Source organism: Lolium rigidum, chromosome 4, assembly GCF_022539505.1.
Source record: "Lolium rigidum isolate FL_2022 chromosome 4, APGP_CSIRO_Lrig_0.1, whole genome shotgun sequence".
Taxonomy (NCBI): Eukaryota; Viridiplantae; Streptophyta; class Magnoliopsida; order Poales; family Poaceae; genus Lolium; species Lolium rigidum.
Genome location: NC_061511.1, coordinates 105,581,070 through 105,607,851, shown reverse-complemented (window position 1 = coordinate 105,607,851; position 26,782 = coordinate 105,581,070). Strand labels below are relative to the sequence as shown.

At 44.6% G+C, this 26,782-nt stretch overlaps 1 protein-coding gene across 4 annotated transcripts in view; it reads left to right on the top strand.

Annotated features, from left to right (window-relative positions):
• LOC124650251 (protein OPAQUE1-like) overlaps window positions 1-26,782 on the top strand; it is a 56,725-nt gene that overhangs the window by 1,596 nt on the left and 28,347 nt on the right. For all 4 annotated transcript variants that reach the window (XR_006986936.1, XR_006986937.1, XM_047189796.1 and 1 more), the window contains exons 5-19: window positions 519-577; window positions 702-858; window positions 2,908-3,057; window positions 3,158-3,294; window positions 3,962-4,108; window positions 4,178-4,279; window positions 7,831-7,888; window positions 8,058-8,159; window positions 16,693-16,730; window positions 16,805-16,931; window positions 17,029-17,202; window positions 17,750-17,881; window positions 17,977-18,086; window positions 25,859-25,919; window positions 26,456-26,633. Coding sequence is in view for 2 of the 4 variants with exons in the window: in XM_047189796.1 (XP_047045752.1) it covers window positions 519-577; window positions 702-858; window positions 2,908-3,057; window positions 3,158-3,294; window positions 3,962-4,108; window positions 4,178-4,279; window positions 7,831-7,888; window positions 8,058-8,159; window positions 16,693-16,730; window positions 16,805-16,931; window positions 17,029-17,202; window positions 17,750-17,881; window positions 17,977-18,086; window positions 25,859-25,919; window positions 26,456-26,633 (1,732 nt within the window). In the remaining 2 variants the exon portion in view is untranslated. The remainder of the gene's footprint in view (window positions 1-518; window positions 578-701; window positions 859-2,907; window positions 3,058-3,157; window positions 3,295-3,961; window positions 4,109-4,177; window positions 4,280-7,830; window positions 7,889-8,057; window positions 8,160-16,692; window positions 16,731-16,804; window positions 16,932-17,028; window positions 17,203-17,749; window positions 17,882-17,976; window positions 18,087-25,858; window positions 25,920-26,455; window positions 26,634-26,782) is intronic.

Here is a 26,782-nt window from a genome sequence, read left to right as displayed (position 1 = left end):
CCGTATTTATGCAGTAAACATGCTGGAAGAGTTGAAACCCTTCTGCTCAGTTTGCGCTCCCATTTTCTTGATTGTAGCCACCATGTTCCCAGAAAAGAAAAATAAAATATTCTAGCCACCATCGAATGAAACTAAATTGAGGCCCTAGGTGCATGCCTGCAGACCTCTCCAACACAAATCGTTCTGTCCAGATTAACACAACTATTAAGAGATGGAATCCAAGTGAAGAACTTTCACACCGTAGGGGCACCACAGCTTCCAGATAAAGTAGAGGAGATTGAGCATTCTCAAGATTTAAACTTTGGTTTATATCTTAGAAACAACAATAAACCTATTTCAATGGAGGAAGGATGAAAGGGTGTTTGGTGATGAGGGAATACCTAACGGGGTAGGCCCCGTGCGGCAGTATATATACGGAGTATAGGAGGGAAATATATAGGGAACTCCCTCAGTTAGAGGGATACAATATGATCTTACAGTCTTACATGTACTAATTTTTTGTCGTCGTTTTCATGCAGTCAAATCCATTGTTGGAGGCCTTTGGTAATGCACGAACGGTGAGAAATGATAACTCCAGGTGAATTTTGTTTTATAATTTGTGTATTAATTGATTTATCTGTTATCAAAAGGACAAACATAGGTACCTCCGCTTTTCTTGTCTATGTCTTGTGCATTACGTTTTCATGTTTATTTCATTGCAGTCGCTTTGGGAAATTTGTTGAGATTCAGTTTGACAAATCAGGTAGAATATCAGGGGCTGCAGTTCGAACTTATCTCCTGGAGAGGTCTCGCGTTGTACAAATATCTAAATCTGAAAGGAATTACCACTGTTTTTACCAACTTTGTGCATCTGAGCAGGTTCGTTTGTATGCTTAAAGTAGTATTTTCATGTCTCAGACTTATACCCCTGGTCCTGTAATTCGAAGCTGCAAAAAATAAATCTAGAAATCCATAGCAGTCTTGAGTTCTTTCTATTTACCACATGGTCAGAATTGTCCATAGCAGTCTTGTTGCATTGACCATAATGTTTCGAACTTATCTCCTGGGGAATGATAAGTAATAGGAATTAATAGAGCACTCAAACAGCACACAAAGAGTATTTGAGTAACACTGTGAATGTTGAATCATCGAAGAACTACATCAGTGTTTTGATTTTAATCTTGGCACCACCTTTCACCTCCCATTGTGGATTCTTTCTTAAATACACGGAACATCTTTCGATATTTAAAGACCACCTAAGTTCTGTAAACAAAATAGTGATAAGCTGATTATCTAGTTGACATAAAATTGAATCATTCACATCAAAGTTTGGTATTATTTCCATATTCACATTGTTGCATCATCAGTGAGAAGATATATATTTTATTACACCATTTGGAACTCCTAAGAGTGATGGTGCCCACACGTACGGGCAGCAAGTGTCGCACGCCGGACTGCTAGGTCCATGCAGGCAGCTATGGCATGGGAGAGTGGCGGCTGTGAAGGATGGTGCGGATTGAGCAGCCCTAAAACACAATCCTCCTTCTCCTTTATATAGACCTCCCTCATGGGCTTCTATATTAGATGCCCATTAGGACTCCATGGCCAGTCCAATTTGGATCCTAATCCGAATTAGGCTTCTATAGGTTCAGTCAGATTTAGATATGATGTGTTTGTAGCAGCCTCTAGCAAGGTGTGCCAACTGCTAAACGCACAAAATTAGAAGACTATATCGGATGAACCATCACAGCGTTATGTACATGACATTCCCTTTGCCTCATGATATTCGGTCGAGCTCTTCTGCGCATTTTCTAGTCGCGGCGGTCGGCCTAACACCTAGGGTGGCTCTTGCCATGATTGCTGTCGTGTTTTACCTCGTGCCATTGGCTGACGTGATGGTGGTTTGGGGACGAGTTCAATGGGATTACTGGTTGAGAGCATTAGGCGAAAGCTCTGCACGACCCTGATCTGTGCCAACGACGACGCTGGTGGGTGATGTTCCCCTCCTTGGATGCATCACTCAAGGCCCCTGTTTTGTCAACAATCAGTCCTGCTTGGTTTGCTGGTCTAACGTCTTTTTTCATGGTAAGTGATGTGGATGCAAGTGTGGTTAGTTGGACTTTCTCAGGTTCGGTGCCTCTCGAGTGCAACTGAAGACATGGCTTCATCGTTAGGATCAAGCGAGTTTCATATGTTTAGTGCTTAGATTAGCTTTGCTTGTTTTCCCGCATCTTGTCCGGTCTTTATGTTGTGCTATGTGTTTGTAATGTGTAGCTGGTAACCCTAGCATGAATTTGTAATACTCTTGGCTGGTTGTGGCTTTATTAATTATTAAAGCTGGGCTCACTGAGCCTTCAGTTTAAAAATATATTCAGCCAAGCTTCAAGCTGACCTCTCTTTCTTTTTGTGATCCGGAATCCCTTACTAGGCTAACTCTTAACTTTAAGTAGCATGGCCATGAATTTATGGATTCCGACCACTCGCCCAGAGATATATCTCTCTAAAGTAGAGAGGGGCAAACGTTATTTTGACAGACCGAACAAAGAGCATTGTTGCTATGTTTCAAGTTGGATCAGTCAAACCCCATGTGCATAACATGTGCCTACGTTGTTGGTACAACATCGTCATGTCTATGACTTGTGGAACGTAGTCATAAACCAATACATATGGTAGTCTAATATTCACGTAAATCCTCACATGAACTCCGACTAGCAAACTTTAGAATAATGATACAAGTATAGATTTTGATAAACAAGTCATGTGATTCAAGGAACATTCAACAAATCATGGATACAACGAAATACCATCATCTCTATGATTGCCTCTAGGGAATATTTCTAACATCATCTTCACTTTATATTGCACCATGCCACATTGAGAGTTACTTTGTTAATGATTGATGAATTTACGTTTTTCCTTCATCACCAGGTTGCGGGTAAATACAAGCTTGCTCACCCTAAGAACTTTAACTACTTAAATCAAAGCCATACATATGAGTTGCAGGGGGTCAGCGATGCAGACGAATATTTGAAAACACGGAGAGCAATGGATATTGTTGGTATATGTTTTGCAGATCAGGTTAATCCTAATCTCATTCCTTCCCCAGACAAAAGAGCTATTTAATTACTCTTGCTATTGATAAATGCCATGGAATAAAAAAGCTTTCCTGCACTCCCAGGAAGCCATATTCCGAACTGTAGCTGCCATCCTTCATCTAGGAAATATTGAATTTTCTCCTGGGAAAGAGTTTGATTCATCTGCTGTCAAGGATGCAAAGTCTAAATTCCATCTTCATATGGCTTCTGATTTGCTCATGTGGGTAATCTTTCTCTGTTTTTCAGTCTTATGAACCTCCTACTTCTGTCTATCGGAAAATTTACATGTCTGAACAAGTTACCTTATGCAAAATATGCTGCTCTGCACAGTAGGAAGGGGTGCTAATGATATAAGGTCAACTTGAATGATAGTATTTTTCTTTCTTCTTTATTTTGTTTCCCAGGTTATATAAACCATCTATAAACTGTTAGAAGGTGTTCCTGATCCTGCACTAGAACTTATATTCACCTATAGTGCAATTGCCCGGAGTCCCAGATCCAAAGGAATTTGACCCCCTAGTTTATGCACTCAGATAAAAGACAGCTTTCTGTAGTGGGCTTAATTTGTTTGTTTTGGCCCATTACTTAATGAAGAAACTCGATGTTCTTGTGCTTCATATCGTCGATGCTATAAGGGCTTAACACATCATTCGTTTTGCTTGTACTTGTAGATGCATTAGTTTGTGTTATGCATTGCATTTAGTTTCATCGTGCTCATCAACCAGGGCTTTTCCATATGTGAATGCTAATATCCCTATAGCTTTAACAACTTGATTTTATTACTTTATACACATCACGTACATATTTATCCAGAATTAAATATGGCTAAAACATGTGTTTTTCTTACACACCACTGTATACACCAATTCTTGTTTGGTTGCTTGCAGGGTTGATGGAAGCCTTTTGCTTTCAACACTGTGCTATCGCACGATCAAAACTCCTGAAGGAAACATAATTAAGGCAGTCGACAGCTCTGCAGCTGTAGTCGGTCGTGATACTTTGGCGAAGACTGTTTATGCTCGATTATTTGATTGGTAGGACCATCTCTATATGTGACCTTTTTTATATTTTTTAATGTCGTTCTTATACCATGGTCATTGCAGGCTTGTCGACAACATTAATAAGTCCATTGGGCAGGACATGGAGTCGAGGGCGCAAATTGGGGTATTGGACATCTATGGTTTTGAGAGCTTCACATACAACAGGTCAGATTTTTACTCCTTTCATGCAAGCTGGCATGCAAAAGTCCATTTATGTTTCATCATCATCATCAAAATCTTTTTTCTAAACAAGTTGGGTAGGCTAGATATGAAACCCAACATAAACCTAAGGAAACCAAAACAAGGAGAGAGAAAAAAGTAACCCGCAAAAAGAAGTAAACTAAAGATGCCAGCACATGGATCGCCAATTTCCATGCAGTCCTATCAAGGACACTCCAATTCCTCAAGTCTCTTTTTACTGCACCTGTCCATGTCAACCTTGGTCTTCCTCTGTCTCTCCTAGTGAAAGGATCGTATGCCGCACCTAGAGGGGGGTGCATAGGTGCTACCCAATATTTAGTTCTTTTTCAATTAAGGCTTGACACAAAGGTAAATTCTCTAGATATGCAACTATGTGAATTTCCCTAGATGACAAGGTATACAACTAAGCAAGATATAGCTAGACAAGATATAATAATACAATCAAGGATAGAGGTAACCGAGAGTGGAGCACGCGCAGGCACAAGGGATGATTCCCGTAGTTCCTTCCTTTTGAGGGGAAGTACGTCTATGTTGGAGGGGTTTGGTCGCCACAAAAACCTAACCAACGCCACGAAGGCTTACCCTATTCTCCAATGAGCAACGTCACAAAGGCCTAGCTCACTTGTCCACTAAGGGATTTCCTTGAGGCGGAAACCGGGTCTTTACAAGGTTCTTGGGGCACACATCCACAACCGAATTGGAGGCTCCAAATAGCTGTAACAATAACACAACAACAAGATCAAATCAATCACAAACAACTACAGTTTCCAAATGGAACACTAGCAAAGAGGCCCTCAAGTAAATGAGGGGGAAATGTAAATCGCTTCGGTGAAGATGTAGATCGGGGTCTTCTCCTTCGATTCTCCAAAGATCAAGAGCTTTGGATGGTTGGAGGAGGAGATCAAGTGAATCTTGTGGCTCAACAATGGTGGATGAACTTTGAGGGAGTGAGCAACCTGAGCTTGGGGAAGAAGGGGGGTATTTATACCCCCCACCAAATCGAGCCGTTGCAGAAACTAGGGCCGGAAATTCCGGTGTAAGTTCGTGTCGGAATTTCTGGCCAAATTTCGGGGGGGGGGTATACTGAGAGCCCGGACCTTAAGTCCTTAGCCGAATTTTGGGGAATTTCCGGCCTGTAAATTCCTGTTTTCTTCCTTTCTTCTCCCTTTTCAACAAATGATTCTTCCCTTTTAATTCTTCTCATTTCAAACACAATATAGATCATATCTGCACACTAAGCCATATTAGATTATCACCCATGTTGTCATCAAACACACAAAACCATAATTATGGAGATGTTCTTTCACCTAGTATTTTCCATACTCTTGCAGTGTTAACTAGTGCTTCTTGAGGTCTGTGTTGGATATGACCAAACCACCTTAGTCGGTGCTGGACTAGCCTCTCGTCGATTAATGCCGCCCCTAGCCTATCATGTATTACCTCGTTCCCAATCCGGTCATTTCTTGTATGGCCACACATCCACCGTGGCATTAGCATCTCCACAACCCTTATTTGTTGGTTTTGTTTTATTTTAGTGGGCCAACATTCTTCTCCATGTAGCATGACCGGTCTAATTGCCGTCCTATAAAACTTACCTTTTTAGCTTTTCTGTAACCTTCTTGTCACATAGGATGCAAGATGCTTGTCGCCACTTCATCCATCTTGCCTTGATCCTCTGGCAAACATCCTCATTGATATCATCATTGCTTTGCAGTAGTGATCCCAAGTATCGGAAGGTCTTCTCTTAGGCACTATGTGTCCTTCTAAACTAGCATCTCTGTCTTGGAAACCAACACCACCAAAGTCGCATCGCATGTAGTAGGTCTTGGTCCTACTAAGTCAAAACCCGTTTGATTCCAAAGTCTGCCTCTATAGCTCTAAGGGCATCTCAAACCGATGTACACACATTTAGAGGAGTAAACCTCCGGAGAAAACTTACAGGAGTAAAAGTACTACTCTAACCGAAAGTGGTTTCTAATGAAGTAGAAAACTTAAAGGAGCAAATGTGGTGATCAGTGCAAAATTTGATCAAATTTGACCGAGTTATGATTGATTCAAACTGAATTTGAAACCTACTATTTCATTCAGATTAATTTGTACATATTACACCTAAACCTAACCTAATCCTCATCCCAGTCGAAGGAGGAGTCAATGTCGATGTTGATCACCGTCGTTGACGGCCCCGCATCGACGACGTCCTCCTCCTTCACCGCGTTGGCCTTTCGCTTCCACCGGTAGTACGGTGTGGCCAGCACCGGCAGGTAGTACGGTGTGGCCGGCACCGGCAGGTCGAGGATGTTGGCGGAACGGTCGGGCTTCCACCGGCGCCTCGGTGGCGCCAATCGGAGAGGGGAATGGTGGCGGGAACGGGACCGACGCGGGGCTTCCGCGGGCGGCTGCAGCGGAGGCGAGCGCTGGGTATGCGCGGCGGAGATGGCCGGCGAGATGATCCTACCATCTAGGGGTGTGGGGGTGGCTGTGGTGGCGGCTGGGGGCGTCGGTGGTCGCCGGAGGTGGAGGAGAGGATGAGACAGTGTGAACGCGTGAGGGGGTGGGGGGAGGAATCTTTTACTCATCCGAGTGGTGGAGGAGTTAAAATAGGAGTCGGCGACCGCGATGAGTTAAATATTTACTCCGCTAAACATTTTTGTACTCTGGTTCGGTAGTGGTTAGAGGAGTGAAACGGCATCTTTTACTCCTCTAACCGGTTTTTATACATCGGTTAGAGGTGCCCTAACTTCCTATTTACGCTTGGGTTCATCCCGCAGCACCACATCACCAGCAAAAAGCATACACCGAGGAATATCTACTTATATATTTATGCTTGCTTGTCACAAATCAGAGTAAACAAAATTTGAGGTTTATGTTGGTGTTCATTCTTGTAGGAGCTGTAAGATTCGATATAATTCATACTGCAATAATATATGCATTGCCAGCTATTAATATTTAATTAATACCAAGTAGTTCCAACTTCCAACCGCCACCGGGGTTACCAGAACACCAGTGCACAACTAAAACAATACAAACAATATAATGGAAGTGCTGAGATATCATTGCACCATTTAACAAGTTCTTTATTATAAATATACGTAGCTGTAACCATTATGGTATGAAGCTGGTTTCTTGTCGTGAGCTTTGGTTCACAACCGCTATAATAGTCCAAATACTGGGGATAGGGCAGTCACACTTATCAATCTGCACTGGTGATGTGGAGCATCTGAGGCTTAGTTTAACTCTGCTATTTCATTTGATTTGCAGCGAGGTGCATGGCCTCCTTTTTAGGGAACACTGACTTGTCCCTTAAAATAACATCTCTTTCCTAGCCGTAAAATGCAAGGCACACACAGATTAGAGTGGAATGTAATAATGTAGTTCAGTACAATTTTTTAGAACTTATACTACCTGCATCCTGCTTCCCATTGTGAGTTTATAACTCTATTGCCAATGTTGATACCTTCTCTTTATTTAATCTAATTTATCTTTGTGGGATCTCCGATGACCTTTCCTTCTGCTAGCTTTGAGCAGTTGTGTATCAATTTTGCCAATGAAAAGCTCCAACAGCATTTTAACAAGGTATGTTCTTACTTTTGGTCTCTCACCCTCCCCCCCTCTCTCTCTCTCTCCCTCTCTCTCCCTCCTCCCTCCCTCCCTCCCTCCCTCCCTCCCTCCCTCCCTCTCCCTCTCCCCCCTCTCTCTCCCCCCTCTCAGGCACACATTTGATCTATTTTCTCTCCCAACACAGCATGTTTTCAAGATGGAGCAGGAGGAATACAAAACTGAAGAAATCAGCTGGAGCTACATTGAATTTGTTGATAACCAAGATATATTGGATCTCATTGAAAAGGTAAAGAACTTCAAAGACTTTTCAAATTTATAAACTTACCTCTGAATAATGGTTCTGCAAAACTTTTTTTCTTAACCAGCGTGGTATCTTTATCTTTACCTAATCTATACCTACCTAGCAACATGCCTGCACGTTGCTGCGAAAACATGTAAAATATTAATTTAAAAAAAGCAAACATGCTCTTACTTTGCAACGGAGAGAAAAATCTGCGTTTGCCAAGTGTGTATATACTCGCACTTTTCTAAAAATAGAATACATAGAGCTTTTGGTCAAAGCCAAACTATTTAAAATTTGACAAATTATAAAGAAAAATGTATCAACATTTATAGTCTCAAACCAATATTGTTATAACCATCTTAAAGTACACTTTCATATTGTGTTTGTTTGATATTGTAGATGTTTATGTTAACTTTAATTTTTTGACTTTGACTAAAAGCTACTCCCTCCGTTCTCTTTTATAATATATTTTAGCTCTTTTATAGACTTACTTACTTTAGTTTGTGTCTAGTCTACTTTTAGTGTGTAGATTCACTTATTTTGGTTTATATCTAGTTCACTTAAATATATCTAAAGTGTCTTATATATTATTAAACAGAGAAATTATATGCATCCTATTTTTAAAAAGGAGGACGCACTCAATGTTTTCTTAGCCGAGGTGTAAACATAATTCCACACTTGGCGCGGCGCCACTGATACGTGGGTAACATGAAAAATGTATTAATAGATAGATTGATGGCTTGCCACAAGTATGCCCATACATCTATATATCATGTTCGCTTTTACACCATCTTTATGTCCTGTTACATCTTGCCGTACATGATTACAACCGGTTCTAGATCAAGTCAGGTTCTAGTTCAGCCAGAGGAACTTTTCATACGACCAGAACAACGTCATGATGATGGAATGATGTGTCACGTAGAAATACATATGCTATACCTGAATTCTGGCAAGCAACATCGGCTTAGGGCATCTCCAAAGGGGTGACGCATATCGGACGCTCAAAGTGGCCGCGCGCGTCAGTTTGCGTCGCCCCGCAAACAGAAAAATGGTCGGTTTTGACCACGCGTCCGTTTGCGCCTTGGGGTGCCCCCAACGGGCCGACACATTTGGCCCGTGGAGATGAATATGGATGTTCAAACAGCAAAATAAACAGGTTCAAAGTACTCAGTCATAGAGCCCAGGTGCACCGGCGTCTGACATTGCGCTCGTGGAGGATGGAGGCAGCAGCAGAAGCCATGTTCCGCGTCGTCTGGTCAGTAGCACATTTGTGTGAGAATAATTGAGTCCATTGCAATGTTAATGCAAATCAAAGCGGCAACTTTTTGAAGGAGCTCTCCATGTGGTCATATAAAGAAATTGGCTTTTTCGGTTGACCAAGCTACAAGGAGAGAAGTTGCGGAGAGAACAAGAAAAGGAAGAATAAAAAAATAGAGTTATACCAATTTTGAATCGAGTATTCTATGTGGTAACTGCTACACGAAATGTCGGGCTCGACCTGCTTACACACGGGCATATTTTTCTACCAAAACGAGGAAACAAAGAAATATTTTTTGGTGTATGAGTCCTGTCAAGAAAATTGGAATTTCAAGTAATTAAATTAATTATAGCTGAAAAATATTTAATGAAAAACAACCGTACCAACGCTCGGTCTTCTCCCGGTGCAATGCACGAGCAATTTTGCTAGTATGTATGTATATATATATATATATTATAATAAAGAGAATAAGGTTTCTCTCCTTTTTTTCGTCTAACTTCAAAAAATTTCTAAGTTTCAGTGAAAATTATAGCTGATGCCACCACTTAAGTCACAAAATGGTTCACTTCATTTATTTCCTTCGATCCCTTCGTTTCTTATGTTTCCCGATCGATCAGTAGGTGTGGGCTTGTCCTCGCTCGCACCATCATGGGCCTAGCTGCGCAGCTGGGCTAGCTTTGGATCTCTTGAGCTAGCGTAAACCCGTCGCTACATATAAAAGATGCCTTCCATTAGTTCTTTATATAGTGGGCAAGACATGATCAACAAGACGGTAAATCTATTCAAACTCTAATGTGATATCTAAACTATTGTACTCTTTCCTACCAAAGTTGTTTAATCAACTAGGACTCTTATTAAGGGATAGGACTCCAGATTTGATGGGCTGACCCACATAACAATCCACCACGGTCGTGTAGGTGGAGTGTTAGTTTGTTTCCATTTTCTATCTCTTCAAGAAACTAACATTCTCACAGAATATAAAAAAGGCACTAAACAGTTTTGTGTATCAATATTAATATACCATTTCTCACAAAAACTAATACTCCACCTACACCGCTGTCCACCACGAGGTTATGCCCGGTGACGTACTTGGCCTCGTCGGCCGCGAGGTAGACGACGGCTCTGGCCACGTCCTCCGGCTCCAGCACGGCCCCTTGGAGCTCAGTCATGCCCCTCTCCACCATCCTCTTCAGCGTCTCATCGCCGACGCCCGGGTTCGCCCTCGCCAGCGACCGGACCAGGAGCGGCTTGGCGATGGCGTGCGGGGAAATGGCGTTCACGCGCACGCCGGCGCGCGACAGCTCCTCCGCGACCAGCCGCACCACACCCACCACTGTGGCATTGGCGGAGAGCGAAGGGTCGGAGATGCTCACGTCCCTGCTCTTCCAGGCCAGAGGATGCCGCCGCGCGTGCCGTCCGTGGGCAGGTAGACGTAGTCGTCGAAATCTGGGCCAAGTGCCTCAAGCAACGTGGAGGAGTAAATCCACTCCATCTTCGTCTCTTGGAAGCAAGCTATCGATGCTCCAGAGGTAGCGATCAGCGTGTGTATGGCGTTTCGTCGAGCGCGCGCGTTCAAACCCCGTACGTTCCAAATAATGATCTTAAGTCTGTAATCCATGGAAAAATGATTCGACAAAGGAGCACGGGCTTGGCTAAACCCCTATAGGTCTGCCATCGGGCTGCACCGGAAGTGAGCGGTCGAACAGCGCCGTGATCGCTGCAAGAACAGGGCGCGAGATCGGGGCTGCGAACACGTCCTCGTAAGCCTTCATCTCTGCCGCGGTGATGGTTTGATTGGCGCCAATGCGGGCACGTCTCTTGGCTGTGGGCAGCGCGCCGTCCTTGGAACGTGCCGTCGCAGATCGTCCGCGCCTCGGGTTGAAGTTGAGGGGCTACCTGCATGCCCTTCTTCCAGGTGTGGGGAGGACGGCAGAGAGCTGTTTCGTCGCGGTAGCCAGGAAGTCGCCGAGCGTCCAGTTGTCCGGTGCCTGCAGCTGTGGCGGCGATGGTGCGGTCGGCCTCTGCCTCCTGCGCATGGTGATCGGTGGCGTAGCATAGCGCGCAACAGGCCTGGTCTGGTTCGAGGTTGCCCTAGGAGTGGAGTAGCGGCCCATGGGCCTCTGACAGGTGGCAGCTGGCCTGGGAGGCGGAGTCGCTGTTGGAGGAGTGGTGGGCGGGGTGCGGGGCTCATCGTTGTGGCTGCAGCAAGCTGGGTCCCGTCAACGGTTGTGGCCGAGGTAGAGGACAAGGATGGCGTCGTCGAAGCTCCGCTTTGCCCCGACAAGGGATCAGCCTCGGTCGGCGTCTCCTGAGCTTCTTGCGAGTCGGGGACCTCGCTTTGCATGGACACAACGTGGTCCGGATCCCGGGGCGACAATGGACCAGTCCCATCTAGCAGCGAGGTGGAGTGGTGGGTCACATGCGCGCCGGGGGAGTCGTTGGCGTGGGGAGTGGGCGAGCTCTCCTCCACTGGTGGCGTGCCAGCTGTGTCCAAGGCCTTTTCGTCGTCCTACTGGGTGGGCCCTGCCATGGAGACAGGGGCAGGCGCGGCAGCTTTGGCCCTCCAGATTTTGGCTGGTGGTGGCTGTGTTAGACCTCGTCTTTTTCCCTTTTTCGGACGGCGCCAGTTGTTTGAACGCCAGTGGGACCCAGCCTGGCCGAGCCATGGAGCCATCGTACGGGCGGCGGCATGTTCTGCCGGCGGCGCATCCTCGACCGCACGGCGGCGGGAGGTAGGCCACTCGGCTTCGCATGCAACACCGTCGGTGCAGCCATGGCGGGGTGGCATCCAAGCATCGGCATCCATGGCCATGCCGTCGGCCCTTCCCTCAGGTAGGTCGCTGGTGCGCCGCCGCTTGCGGCTCCTGCGGCGACCGCGACCGGCGTTGTTGCCGTCGTTGCCCCTGGAGGTGCCGCCGCCGCGACTGGCATCGTGGCTGTCGCCGTAGAGGGCGTCGACGTCGATGACGGCGCGCATGATCCTGATAGAGATGGGGTAGGTGAGCGTGCGCACAGTTGGGGGTGAGGCCGTGCCTTGGGCGGGGATGAGCTCGACAATCTCCAGGGTGGAGGAGCGCCGGAGAGGTGGAAGATGGCGAGGTCGTCACGCGTGCGAGTGGCGGGGTAGAGCTTCTCGATCCAGCAACGCACCGAGGATGTGTTCCGCAGTGGAGAGGTGCCATGCTTGCGGTGGGATGCCGTCAATCTCCAGGTCGACGTGGTACTCGAAGTGGCCGGAGCCGGCGTGAGCCAGTTTGCACCAGGGGCGGATCGAGAGGCAGAAGCGGGGCCCGTTGATGAAGTGGTCGCCGGCCATCCGATCCAGTGCCTCCTTGGAGTGGAAGATGATGAGGAAGTCTTCCGGGCGGTGTAGGTGAACCGCGAACTCTCCGTCCCGCAGCTCGAAGGAGTCGTAAAGGACGTTCTCCACCTCCCTCGTCGTGACCACCGGCCTGGTGCCAGTGATGGAGGCGACCATGGCCCGGCGCAGGACCTCCTCGGCGCGTTCCATCTCGACCATGCGCGACAGGATGACGCGCGACGGCATGGCGTTCGTGCCCACCGGCGCGGGAGGCGCGCGCGACGGGGCGGCGGCCGAAGGGGCCCGCCCGGGCACAGCAGCACGCGAAGGAGGATCACGCGCAGGGCGCGGAGCCGTCCTTGGCACGGCTGCGACCGTCGGCGCGGCACGCACAGTGGTGGCCTGTTCGTCGGAGTCGCGGGGGTTCTCGCACTGCCTGGAGTCGTGGCCAAGGTGCAGACACTTACGGCAGCGCACATCGCTGGTGCAGTCGCGGACGACGTGGCCGAGATCAAGGCACCGGAAGCAGAGGCCGGCAGCCTCCTCCGGCGAAGGGCTGCGGCGCGCCCTTGGTGGAGGCAGCGGGGAAGCACGGCGCTCCCGGCGCTTCCTGTCCTTGCGGCGGGGTAGCTCAAAATCGTTGCTGTCGACGGTGCACCGGACCCGGTGGATCTCGGAGCGCGGGCCAACGCGGCCCTTGGCTGAGATGCGGGCAGGGGCGGCGCCGCTTGGTGCGGCGGTCGCAGGTGGGGCTGTGGTCGGAGGCGGGGGTGGGGGAGGTGGCGGCGTAAAGTGAACTTACTTCTGCGCGGTGCAAAGTGAACTTACTCGCGGTGTACAAAGTGAACTACTGTTTTGACCTACGTGAATTTGACAAAAAAATTTATTTTTGGCATGTTTGATAAATCTTAATGTGAACTTCCAATAAAATGATGTCAACTTCTAAAAATCTAGTGAAGTTCTGAAAAGTTAAGTGAACTTCCAACAAAATAAAGTGAACTTCCGAAAATGAAACAAACTTCAAAAGGTGAAGCTAACTTTCGAAAAATGAACTGAACTTATTAGGAAAAAGAAGTGAACTTCCGAGAAAAATGAAGTGAATTTTCGAAAAATGAAGTGAACTTCCGAAAAATGAATTAAACTTCCAAAAAAAATGAAGTGAACTTCCGAAAGGAATGAAGTGAACTTCCGAAAAATGAAGTGAACTTCCAAAGAAATGAAGCGAACTTTCGAAAAAACGAAGCGAACTTCCATGCTGTAAAAAGTGAACTTCCGTTTTGACTAAACCGAATTTCGACAAAAAGTAATTTTCTCGCATGTTTACATTGAACTTCCTCGAGGTGCAATGTGAACTTCCGTATGCTACAAAGTGAACCACTTTTTTTTTGACTAAAGTGAATTTCGCCAAAATGTAAATTTCTGTTGTGTTTAAAGTGAACTTCCATGCGATTCAAAGTTAACTTCCTTGTGGTTCAAAATGAACTTCATTTTGACCAAAGTAAATTTCGACAAAAAAGAATTTTCTCGACGTGTTAAAAGTGAACTTCTACGCGGTGCAAAGTGAACTTCCTCGCGGTGTACAAAGTGAACTATTGTTTCGACCTACGTGAATTTGACAAAAAAGTAATTTTTGGGCATGTTTGATAAATCTTAATGTGAACTTCCAATAAAATGATGTCAACTTCTGAAAATAATAAAGTGAACTTCCGAAAAATTAAGTGAACTTCCAACAAAATTAAGTGAACTTTCGAAAATGAAAAAAAAACTTCAAAAAGTGAAGCTAACTTTCGAAAAATGAACTGAATTTCCGAGAAAAAAGAAGTGAACTTCCGAAAAAAGAAGTGAACTTCCGAGAAAAATGAAGTGAATTTTCGAAAAATGAAGTGAACTTCCGAAAAATGTAGTAAACCTCCAAAAGGAATGAAGTGAACTTCCGAAAGGACTGAAGTGAACTTCCGAAAAATGATGTGAACTTCCAAAAAAATGAATCGAACTTTCGAAAAAACGAAGCGAACTTCCATGTCGTAAAAAATGAACTTCCGTTTTGACTAAACTGAATTTCGACAAAGAGTAATTTTCTGGCATGTTTACATTGAACTTCCTCGAGGTGCAATGTGAACTTCCGTATGCTACAACGTGACCACCTTTTTTTTGGCTAAAGTGAATTTCGCCAAAATGTAAATTTCTGTTGTATTTAAAGTGAACTTCCATGCGATTCAAAGTTAACTTCCTTGTGGTACAAAATGAACTTCATTTTGACCAAAGTAAATTTCGACAAAAGTAATTTTCTCGGCGTGTTAAAAGTGAACTTCTGCGCGGTGCAAAGTGAACTTCCTCGTGGTGTACAAAGTGAACTACTGTTTCGACCTACGTGAATTTGACAACAAAAGTTATTTTTGGGCATGTTTGATAAATCTTAATGTGAACTTCCAATTAAATGATGTGAACTTCTGAAAATAATAAAGTGAACTTCCAAATAATTAAGTGAATTTCCAACAAAATAAAGTGAACTTCCGAAAAATGATTTTTTTTTTCAAAAAGTGAAGCTAACTTTCGAAAAATGAACTGAACTTCCGAGAAAAAAGAAGTGAACTTCCGAAAAAAGAATTGAACTTCCGAGAAAAATGAAGTGAACTTCCGAAAAATGAAGTAAACTTCCGAAAAATGAAGTAAACTTCCAAAAAAATGAAGTGAACTTCCAAAAGGAATGAAGTGAACTTCCGAAAAATGAAGTGAGCTTCCAAAAAAATGAAGCGAACTTTCAAAAAAACGAAGCGAACTTCCGAAAAAAAGAAGTGAACTTCCGAAAAAAAGAAGTGAACTTCCGAAAACTGAAGTGAACTTCCGAAAAATTAAGAAAACTTTGGAAAAAATGAAGTGAACTTCCAAAAAAATGAAGTGAACTTGCGAAAAATGAAGTGAACTTCCAAAAGAAATGAAGTGAACTTCCAAAAGAAATGAAGTGAACTTCCTAAAAAATGAAGTGAACTTCCAAAAAATGAAGCGAAGCTCCAAAAAATGCGAACTTTCAAAAATGGGGTTGGTCGGGTGTGGCTTTGGGAAGGGTCGACGATAGGTCGGCAAGAGGTATGGTGGGGTGGGTCGTTGGGAGGTAGGGTGGGTGGGGTCATTGGGACGCTAGGTTGGTTCCCTGGAAGGTGGGAGGGCGGTGTGGAGCAGGTGAGAGGCGGGGTAGGGTCGGCGGAAGGTGGGCGGCCAGCGGGAGGTGGGAGGTGGGTTGGGTCGACGAAAGGTATGGTGAGTCGACGGGGTGTGGGTGGGGTCAGCGGTAGGTGGTGTGGGTGGGGTCGGCGTCGGTGAGGTGTTGTGGTGTGGGGTCGACGGGAGGTGGGGTGGGGTTGGAAGGTAGGTGGGGTTGGGAGGCGCAGGTGTTTGCATCGGGTTTAGAAGGTCTTTAAAGAGGGGTTGTGGAATACCTAGTCTACAACATCCTGGGGGGGGGTTCTAGAATAGTCCTGCTCTCTCTCTCTATAAGCTCAATTGGGGCACCATGGTGCCCAGGCACCATACATCATGACCGTACAATTACATCGTGGTTGCCAGATTGCATCATAGGTGTATAAAGGAGAGAAAATCACTTTCCAAATATCAACAGGAGAGAGAATGCACTTTCCAATTATCAGAAACAGAGACAAATCATTCCCAGTTTGCTGTGCAGGTTTCCTTTTATGATTCGTGGTGCCCAGGCACCATGGTGCACCAGTTAGTTTACCTATATATATTATAACATGCATATAGAGTCTTTATCTTTTATTTGAAGGAAAAGCAACATAGATAAGAGTTTGGGGCCACAGTACTTGTACTTCTCTTAATAACTTCGCAAAATGTGAACATTGCAGTCTTATGGGAGTGAATTATGAAATATGCACCTAGTGCTGGAATTTCCTGCTATTATTATGCTATTTTATCTGTGTGGATTCATTATTTCATTATTCTAATGCTACTATGTCATGCAGAAACCAATCGGCATAATTTCACTTTTGGATGAAGCATGGTAAGATGTTCACTTTTAGTTATCATACACTTCTGAGTTCCACATTCTGATTTCTTTCTAGTCTTGTTCCACAGCATGCTTGGAAAATCAACACATGAGACTTTTGCAATGAAGTTATTTCAGAATTTTAGAGCACATCCAAGACTGGAAAAGCCAAAGCTCTCGAAGACAGATTTTTGCCTCTCTCATTTTGCTGGAAAGGCATGTCCCGTGAGCCAGAGTTTCCTGTAAGGCATGCTTGGAGTTTTGTTGCTTTTGTTCAGGTTAGAATACATGGCTAACTGGTTTAATCATTTAGGTGTTATACCAAACTGATTTATTTTTGGACAAGAACCGAGATTACGTAATTGCAGAGCATCAGAATCTTCTTTGCTCTTCAAAATGCTCATTCATCTCTGGGCTCTTTGCTTGGCACCAAGACGATCCATCAAAATCGTCGTATAAGTTTTCTTCTGTAGCTTCTCGGTTCAAGGTAGCACATACCTTTTTTATATTAAAGTTAATAAATCCCTTCCTCTCTGTCGACTGGACAAGTGATGGTTATAAACTATTGTCATCTCTTAGGGTTCCTTATCTTTTACTTTCTGATCAGTGTGGTACCACATCTTCATTTTATAACTTTTATGCAAGGTGGTAGGAATAATCTTTACCAGCGACAGCACTAGATGTGATTTTTTCATGGCGTTGCCATTTTTTCTTCCATACCCTTTGTTATCGTTTCCCTTTCAAGGTCAAAAGAAGATAACATGAACTCATGAAGACAATTAAGGAAAACAAAATACTTAAACATGTTTTAAAACTTATATGTGCCGCTATTTAAAAATATAGTTTAGGGAATTTTATTTTCAGGGAGGAATATTTTATTGACTTGCAATGTCTGTGCCTGTGCGCGTGTACTGAGGCACGTGGGCGTATGCGTGTGTTCTTTGAAAGGTTCCATTGCCCTCTTAAATATATATCTGTGAAGTTCATTTTATTTTATTTTGCTTATGATGTGCTTATTTGTCTCCTTTCAACAGCAACAACTTCAAGCACTTATGGAAACACTTAGCTCAACAGAACCTCATTACGTCCGCTGTGTAAAACCAAATTCTCGAAACTATCCACAGAAATTTGAAAATGTTAGCGTACTACAGCAACTGCGTAGCGGGGTAAGTGTCCACTGTATCTTCATTCACCTCAACTCTTGTTATGTTCTGCTATGCTTCGCTGGGAGCATGTCATAGCTTTCTTGGATTTACTCCAGGGTGTTCTTGAGGCTATTAGGATAAGTCTTGCTGGTTATCCTACAAGGAGAACATATGCTGAATTCATTGATCGCTTTGGACTTCTTGTGCCAGAACATCTGATGGCACGGTAATCATTCCCATCCCCGAAAAGTACCCTGAATCTGCTTAGCATATGTCATCTTTCAATAGTACTCCCTCCGTTCCATTCTATAGTGCCTATTGTTTTCTGGCACGAAAATTAGCACAAGAGTGTTCTTTACACAAGACCCCCTAGATTAACGATTTGAGATCTGAGTAAAATGAGGGAAATCGGTAACTTCCTAAATTAACATAACAAATCCCACAAATCTCTCTGGTTGACTCTCCATATATGTGCAGCCAGGTTATATTAAGGAAATAAAAACATTGCTTCCTAAATCTAAGGAATCGTTGGGGTCATGCATTAGGAATCTCAATTAGTTGTTTCCTTTTTGTATGGATTTTTTCCACGCATGTAGAGGGGGTAATTGAAAAAGAGCAAAGCTACAACCTTATATTCTGAAACAAATGCCAAAAATCTATAGGCATTATAGAAAGGAACGGAGGGAGTATTAACTTGCTTTATTTACAAAGATAACATGGCGTCCCAGATGTGAGTGCGCCAGGTGTAGTGTAAGACCCCGTGGCTGATTCAATCGCCAGCGTGAGAAACGAGCTGTCGACGCACGCAAGCATGCGATAGAAGAAAGAATAAAGAGCACAAAGCAGAGGGGAGAGGAGATTTTGCCTTGCAATTCTATTCTTTCAACTTGATTCGAAAATTATTGCATCTGCTTCTTATAACCCGCAGCGCACGCGATAGACACCACACACTCCTTGGCACTCCGGCCCCACATACCTTTAGCACCAACACCCCTGCGCCACCGTTATCTTACTGATAACTCTCAGGTGGCGCTGCTCCATGTCTAAGGCGTGACAGGTTCCCCCTCTGAAACTGTTGCTTGTCCCTAAGCAATGACTTCTAGAATTCTAGCTTTGAGAGTATCCCTGTCTTCCCACATCGCAACATCTTCCGGCAAGTGCGACCACTTGACCTGCACCTGAGGGTGTGCTGCATTGCCCTTCTTCACTAATCTTGACAGACGAAGAAGATATATGTTGCACACCCTCCTTCAGCTGAGAAACATGGAAAACATTGTGTACCTTTGTGCCTTCAGGGAGTTCTAGTTTGTTCGATACCTGACCCACCTTGCTGAGTATCTGGTAAGGCAAAACTACCTGTATGCCAGTTTGGGGTATGGCCGATTGATGACAGCGGCTTGAGCATAAGGCTGCACCTTGAGTAGCACCATATCACCCACCTGAAATGTTCGGTCAGTTCTGTTGCGATCGGCGAACAGCTTAATTCGTGCTTGTGCTGCCTCCAGGTTTTTCTTCAGTAATTCCATGTGTTGTGTTCTGTCTGCGATCAATTCGGCCACAGGTGGATCAGCGACAGACTCCTACTCAGGAAATGCTCCCAGACTGGGCTCGTGACCATACAGAGCCTTAAATGGAGAGCAGCCAATGGAAGTGTGCATAGTGGAGTTGTACCAAAACTCTGCGAGTGGTAACCAGCTGCACCATTGCCTGGGTGAGCCGTGAACCATATAGCAGAGGAACATCTCGAGGCATTGATTGACCTGTTCACTCTGCCTGTCAGTTTGAGGATGATAAGCTGTACTCCGTAGTATATTTCAGCTTGGTGCCCAGAGTTTTGAAGAGCAGGTTCTAGAAATTGCTTGTGAAGAGGCAATCACGATCAGAAGTGATGGATCGTGGCATCCCGTGTAACTTCACCACTGAATCAGCAAACACCCTTGCCACTTGTGGAGCTGTATAAGGATGATGAAGAGGACGAAGTGGGCATACTTCATGAGGCGATCGACGACAACAAGTATCACATTGGCGCCATCAGAGGTGGGTAATCGCTCTACAAAATTCATTGTGATGTCTCTCCATGCTTCGTCAGGTATAGGCAGGGGCTGGAGCAAACCTTGAGGATGTGTTGTCGAGTGTTTAGCATGCTGACAAACACTGCATTGCTTTATGAAATCTTCCACTGCCGCTTTGAGTTCATGCCACGCGAACAAATTTTTGATCCGCTGGTAGGTAGCATGCACCCCGGAGTAGCCACCCACAACACTGGAATGAAGCGCAGAAACCAGCGTTGTCTGTAGCGCTGAATTTTTCCCGAGCCAAAAACGCCCTTGGAAACGAATGATGCCCTGTGTGTCAGTTCATATCCATGCTCGTCCTGGTTGAGAAGTGCTAGTTCTGCGAGCCTGCGCTGCGCGTCAGGATCGGTTGCGTAAAAATTGAGCACCTCCTGGAACCATGCTGGTAAGTTCATTGAGCCGCTGGTAATCTATGCAGAAACGCCAGGAGCCATCTTTTTTCTGAACAAGGAGCACGGGAGAAGCAAAAGGAGACATGCTAGGGACAATGATAGAGGCCTTTAGATTCGTGGACACTTGTTTCTCAATATCATCTTTATGTTTAGGAGAGTATCGATAAGGTCAAGTGTTGAAAGGAGCCGCATCTGGCTTCATCGGGATTGCATGATCATACTCCCTAGCAGGTGGCAGTGAAGTGGGTTCCGCAAACACAGTCTGAAATTCAGTTAGCAGCTGCACCTGATCAGGAGTCTGTACATTGTATGTATGTTGGCTTCGTCTGTGTGCACGACAGCCATGGTCCAGATATCATTGCCCTTGACCTATTTGGCAAGCTGTTCCACTGGAATCTCATAGACAGAGGTAGCACCGGACGACTGAAGTCCTTGCAGTGTTACTTGTTTGCCTTTGTGTGGGAATGACAGGAATTTCTTGTTCTAGTCAGTTGCCATTGGGCTGTGGCGCTTCAAGCCTTCAACCAATCCAGGCCCAAGATGGCATGGTATGCACCTAGGTCGAGGACGCGCATTGGTGTCACAATTGTCGCGCCATGAGACCACCGGGTAAATTCTGGCACCACTTGGGTAGAGTGCATATACTATCCATTGGCTACCCTTGACTGCTACTGCCGAAGCTTCTTTCACTGCACAATTTAGCTTGGACAACATTTGAGCATGTACGAAGGAACCACTACTGCCAGAGTCAACAAGGATCAGCAGAACTTGATTTCGCACCAGTGCCTGCAGTCTAATCGTCTCTGCCCCTTCTGATCCTGCAATGGCATGCAGAGATAAGCTGCGCTGTTGTGCCTCTGCAGTGTCATGCATTTCCAGCACCTCCGAGACCATCACTAGGCATTCGACCGGTTCCATGGCATTGAGAGCTGCTGCTGGTTTCTGACCACAGACATGAGTTGGATCAAACTTATCAACGCATTTGAAGCATATGCCGTTTGCTCTGCTATAGTCACGAAGCTGTCGGTCCTTCCGTAGGTTTCCTGTGGCCAGTTTCAATTGTTCGGGGACTTCTGCACGAGCAGGTGCTGCTTCTGCACGCATGTAGGGACGAGGTGCTCTTGCTTTCGAACCATCTAGCATCTCCTGCTGTACGCGAGCAATCAGGAACGCTCGTTCCAAGGCGAGAGGAACTTGCAATTTGACTATGCTGCGTAGCTCCATGTAGCTCCACCTTAAGCCCTTCCATGAACTGAGGTATGAATAGCTGCTAATCCTAGTTGAGGTTGAACATCAGTACAGTGACAGAAACGCGGTGATGTGCTCTTGCACTGCGCTAGTCTGCCTCAGGTTGAGGAGGGCCTTCATCGAACGCCGCTGATCGTCGGCCCCAAATCTACTTCAATCGCGGTGATGAACTGTGGCCACCCCTGGCCGCATTGCCGTCGAGGTGTAGCGTGGCCGTGGTGTGATGTGATGTTGAACACCTGGAAGTAGTCGAGGCATTGGTCGCAACACACTCGTGGATGCTTGCCGGCGAACCTGGGAAGCTACATCTTTTTTTTTCGAAATTGGGCATCCCCTGCATCAATCGATGCATGCGGCTTTCTTTATTAAAAGCATTCAATTATTACAACCAGCGAAAAACATTCGAACATTATTACATATCATGGATCACTCAAAGTTGCTACAAAAACAAGACATCTAAAAAGCACTAGCATGAAACGCATTTGCATCATCATGTTAGCCTTCGATCAGCACGCCAACCGCACTGGCTGTAAAAATTCCGTGGTACCATTTCCTGTTGGTTGCACCCAATATCCATATCAAGGCGCTCCTCCTCTGGCGCCGCAGATAGAACCACGTATGGATCTAGTGGGTAGCCAAAGGTATAACCTGCAAAAATGATGGAAAGTTTTTTTTTTAAATGCAATTATTGCACATGTTCCATATTGCCCACAGCGAAGCACACACTTCAACTTAATGTGGGCTTTGCTTGTTTTGTCTACCCCGTTTAGCCACTTTCCAAACAAATTAGTTATATTGAAAGGCGGAGGTATACTGAAAGTCATATAAACTATCTTCCAAATCAACTTCGTAAAGGGACACAATATAAAAACATGATGTATTGTCTCATCCTGATCAGAAAACAACATTTGGTAGAACCATTCCAATTACGTTTAGCCAAATTATCTTTTGTAAGAATCACTTTCTTGTGGAGGAACCACATAAATATCTTTATTTTTAGTGGCACCTTCAACTTCCAGATGTGTTTCTTGAGAGAAACGGTGTGTCCAGATAAGAGATCATTCTACATGGACTTTACTGAGAAGGACACCAGAAGCCGTTAAGTTCCATTTGAACCTATCCTCACTATCAGTTAACTGTACCATAATAAGTCTGTGTAGGAGATGTGCCCATCTTTCCCATTTGTTGTCATTTAAAGTCCGTCTGAAACTAATATTGAGATGATTTGACGCAAGCACATTTTCAACCGTGACATTTTTGTGGTTAACAATATTATAGAGAGACGGGTACTCTTCCGCCAAAGATGTAGCACCTAACAAAATGTCCTCCCAAAATCTGGTGTTCTGCCCATTACCGACTAGGAAAGAACCCCGAGATAAAAAATCCTCCTTCACTTTCATTAAACCCTTCCAAAAAGGTGAGTCACTTGTTTTTTCTAAAACTTGTGACAAAGTTTTAGAATGGAGGTATTTCTTAGTGAGCAGCTCTTGCCAAATTCCCTCCTCATTCAAAAGTTTGTAAAGCCACTTGCTGAGCAAACTTTTATTTTTTAATCCAGAACCTCAACTCCCAAACCACCCTGGTCTCTGAGTCTACATATAATATTCCATTTAGTCAACCTATATTTTTTCTTGTGACCATCACTTTGCCAAATAAAACCGAGACCGGAAAAAATCTAGCCACTTCCAACTCCTTTCGGAATCTCGAGGAATGAAAGCATAAACATTGGGATACTAGTTAAAACCGAATTAATCAATACCAACCGATCGCCATATGACAAAAGTTTCCCAATCCAACTATTCCCTCCGATCCATATTAATTGACTTCAATATGGATGTATCTAGAACTAAAATATGTCTAGATACGTCCATATTAGAGTCAATCAATATGAACCGGAGGGAGTACTTAATTTTGTCTCAAACCTCTCCTACACCGGTTTCCATTCTCCGTTTCTTAATTTGCGAAAATGGATGGGAATCCCTAGATATCTAAAAGGAACTGAACCTATGTCACAACCAAAAAGAGTTACTCCTTTATAATCATCCTCCACCTGTTTTGCCCGCCCAAGACAAAACAATTCACTTTTATGAAAATTTATTTTTAAGCCCGACAATTGTTCAAAGATACATAGAACTAACTTCATATTAAGTGCCTTTTCAAGATCATGATCCATAAATAAAATGGTGTCATCGGCATATTGAAGAATAGACAAACCCCAGTCAACTAGATGGGGAATAAGACCCGCCACTTGGCCATCTTATTTTGCCCTCGCGATCAAATTAGCAAGCATATCCGCGACGATGTTAAATAAAATGGGTGACAACGGATCCCCTTGATGCAAACCTTTTTTAGTTTGAAAATAACGAACTATGTCATTGTTCACCCAGATCCCCACACTACCTTTCGCTATAAATTTTTCTATCCATGTAGACCATTTAGGATCAAAGCCTTTCATTCGCAGCGATTGTTGCAAAAAAGACCAATTTACTTTGTCATATGCCTTTTCAAAATCGATTTTAAACAAAACACCATGCAAATTCTTCCTATGAAGTTCATGGATGGTTTCATGTAAAATAACTACACCCTCTAGAATATGTCTGCTAGGCATAAAAGCAGTTTGGGTCGGCTGAACAACATTTTCAGCAATTGTGAAAACTCGACTCGTCCCAACTTTGTTGAAAACTTTGAAACTAACATTTAACAAACAAATGGGGTGATACTGTTGTATTTGAATAGCATTTTCTTTCTTAGGTACAAGAAAGAAAATGCTAATGGAAAGCTACATCTTAGGCATATGAACGCACCCACCCGTGTCGCTTTTTGCCGCTCCTGTTCTACCGCCGCCTGCGCCACCCATGCCGCCGCCCCAACGCCTCCCAGTGCACCGCCACCAGCGCCTCCAAATTCACTGCCACCCACTCCTCCAAATCCGCCACCACCCATTCCTCTGAAATCTGTACCGTGCGCCGTGCTTGACGACGCACCCGCCGTGTTCCCCATGCACCTGGGCGAAGTAGTTTCCAGCATGGAGTGGTGTTGACGATGACCCTGCCGCTCTCTTGATTTGGCTCCTCAGGGAAGGTCGATTCGGCGAGCCGCGCTCGAGGATCTGCAGTTTCGCGAGGAGAGACTGCGTAATCCGAGCCGCGATGTTGTGCTTGGCAGTGTTGGACGCAGTCACTGCCTCCTGGTGCTTCATCTGGGCGCGCATCTGCTGCTGCGCGGTTTCCACTCCCGCTGCCACATCGTGTAGCAGATCCAGGCTCGATTGGAGCTGCGCCAGTGCCACTGCCGTCTGCTCGGCCGCCTCTCCCATCGCCTCCAAGACGAAGCGCGTATGTGCCGAGGGATTTGATGGTGCCGTGATGCCCCGTCCACTAGACCGAGCCAACCGGCGTGAGGATTTACTGCAAATCGACGACTCCGATCGAAATCGAACCCGTCAATTCAGAACCCCACCCTGGAATGACAACTCAATATTCAGAGAGGAATTTGGACCCGCAACAAGTCGCCCAACGAATCGCCCAAATCTGATACCAAGTGTAAGACCCTGTGGCTGGTTCAATTGCCAGCGTGAGGAACAAGCTGTTGATGCATGCTGAAGAAAGAAGAAAGAACACAAAGCAGAGGGCAGAGGAAATTTCGCCTTGCGATTCTATTCTTCCAACTTGATTCGAAAATGATTACATCTGCTGCTTATAACACGCAGCGCACGCGACACACACCGCACAATCCCGGGCACTCTGGCCCTACATACCTTGCTGCGCCATTGTCTTACCCATAACTCCCAGGTGGCGCTGCTCCATGTCTAAGGCATGACATGTAGACTATTCAAACTGTTTTTATATTCATCCCATTCAGAACATGTAAGATATCAATGTATAAGTTTCTTGATAATCTCTCTGGTCTTACAACAATGCCTTAGATACTTAAGAAACCCACTAAAAAAACTGGCAAGATATCACACGCTGTCCTAAAGAATTATCCTGTAGGAAGAATCCTTAGTCATCTGTCATTCTGTTCCTATGAGAAAGTTCATATTATATCATTTCTCCAATTGTTAGTACTTTACACAGTAATCTAAAAAACCCTCTACATAGGCCACTAATGATCCATCAATTATTAAAACATTTTCCATATGCAATATATTATTTGTTGTCTTCAGTTGTACTTATCTCTTGGATTCCATTGATAACCTTTTTTTTTTTTGCTTTGAGCAAATTCTCTCAGTATGAATCTAGTTTGGTGAAGTATTTTGAAGTGTCGTTTTTTTGCTGTTGCAGGGTTGATGAGAAATCGCTGACTGAGAGAATCCTAAAGAAATTAAGTCTTGAGAACTTTCAAGTATAGTTTAAAGTTTTATTTTCCATTTTCGTGTGAATAAATTTCCCTTTTCTCTTTACCTTTGGGTTGAGACTATCTAGTCTACTGCAACTCTTGATCATTCAACTAGGACCAGCCAGTCCACCAGTTATCCTTTTAGCGTCTTTGCTAAATTATGATTGCTCAATGGTTAACAGCAGTTGTCTATGGCAGCAGCAGTAAGGGGGAAATTTGATTAAATTGTTGCTAAATGGTTAATGCTAGATGTTCTGTGTTGCAATTTGTGATGAAAAACATAGGTTTTGGTATTAAACGACTCTGGTAAAAGTGAACTTCCGCTCGAATATCTAAACACCCTTTACATCCGTGAATATAACGTATTGTACGGGCCTTTGTGGCTTGAGGGTGTAAACAATTTGTTACAAGATTGTTGCAGCCTTTACCTAGGATAGCCCATATGAATCATTTAATTATTCCATTCTGGCTCTACTCTTCATTAAAGTAAATATTTTACTACATTTCACAACGTCTATTGCAAGTCTGACTATATTATTCAGCTTGGCAGGACAAAAGTGTTTCTCCGTGCTGGCCAGATTGCTGTGTTGGACTCCAAACGTACTGAGATTCTGGAGAAGGCTTCAAGAATCATTCAGGGCTGTTTTAGAACCTTTACAGCTCGCAACAAATTTCTTTCAACTAGGAAAGCTTCTATGTCGCTTCAAGCATACTGTCGAGGTATGTTGGACACTTACATGTTACTTTTCACTGCATTTGAAGCTATGCTAAATTATTTCTGCTAGATAATATGCCTAATTTCGTTATTGCATACTTACTGGTGGTCAGGCCATACATGTTACCAAAACGACTAAAAAAGTAGCATAAAA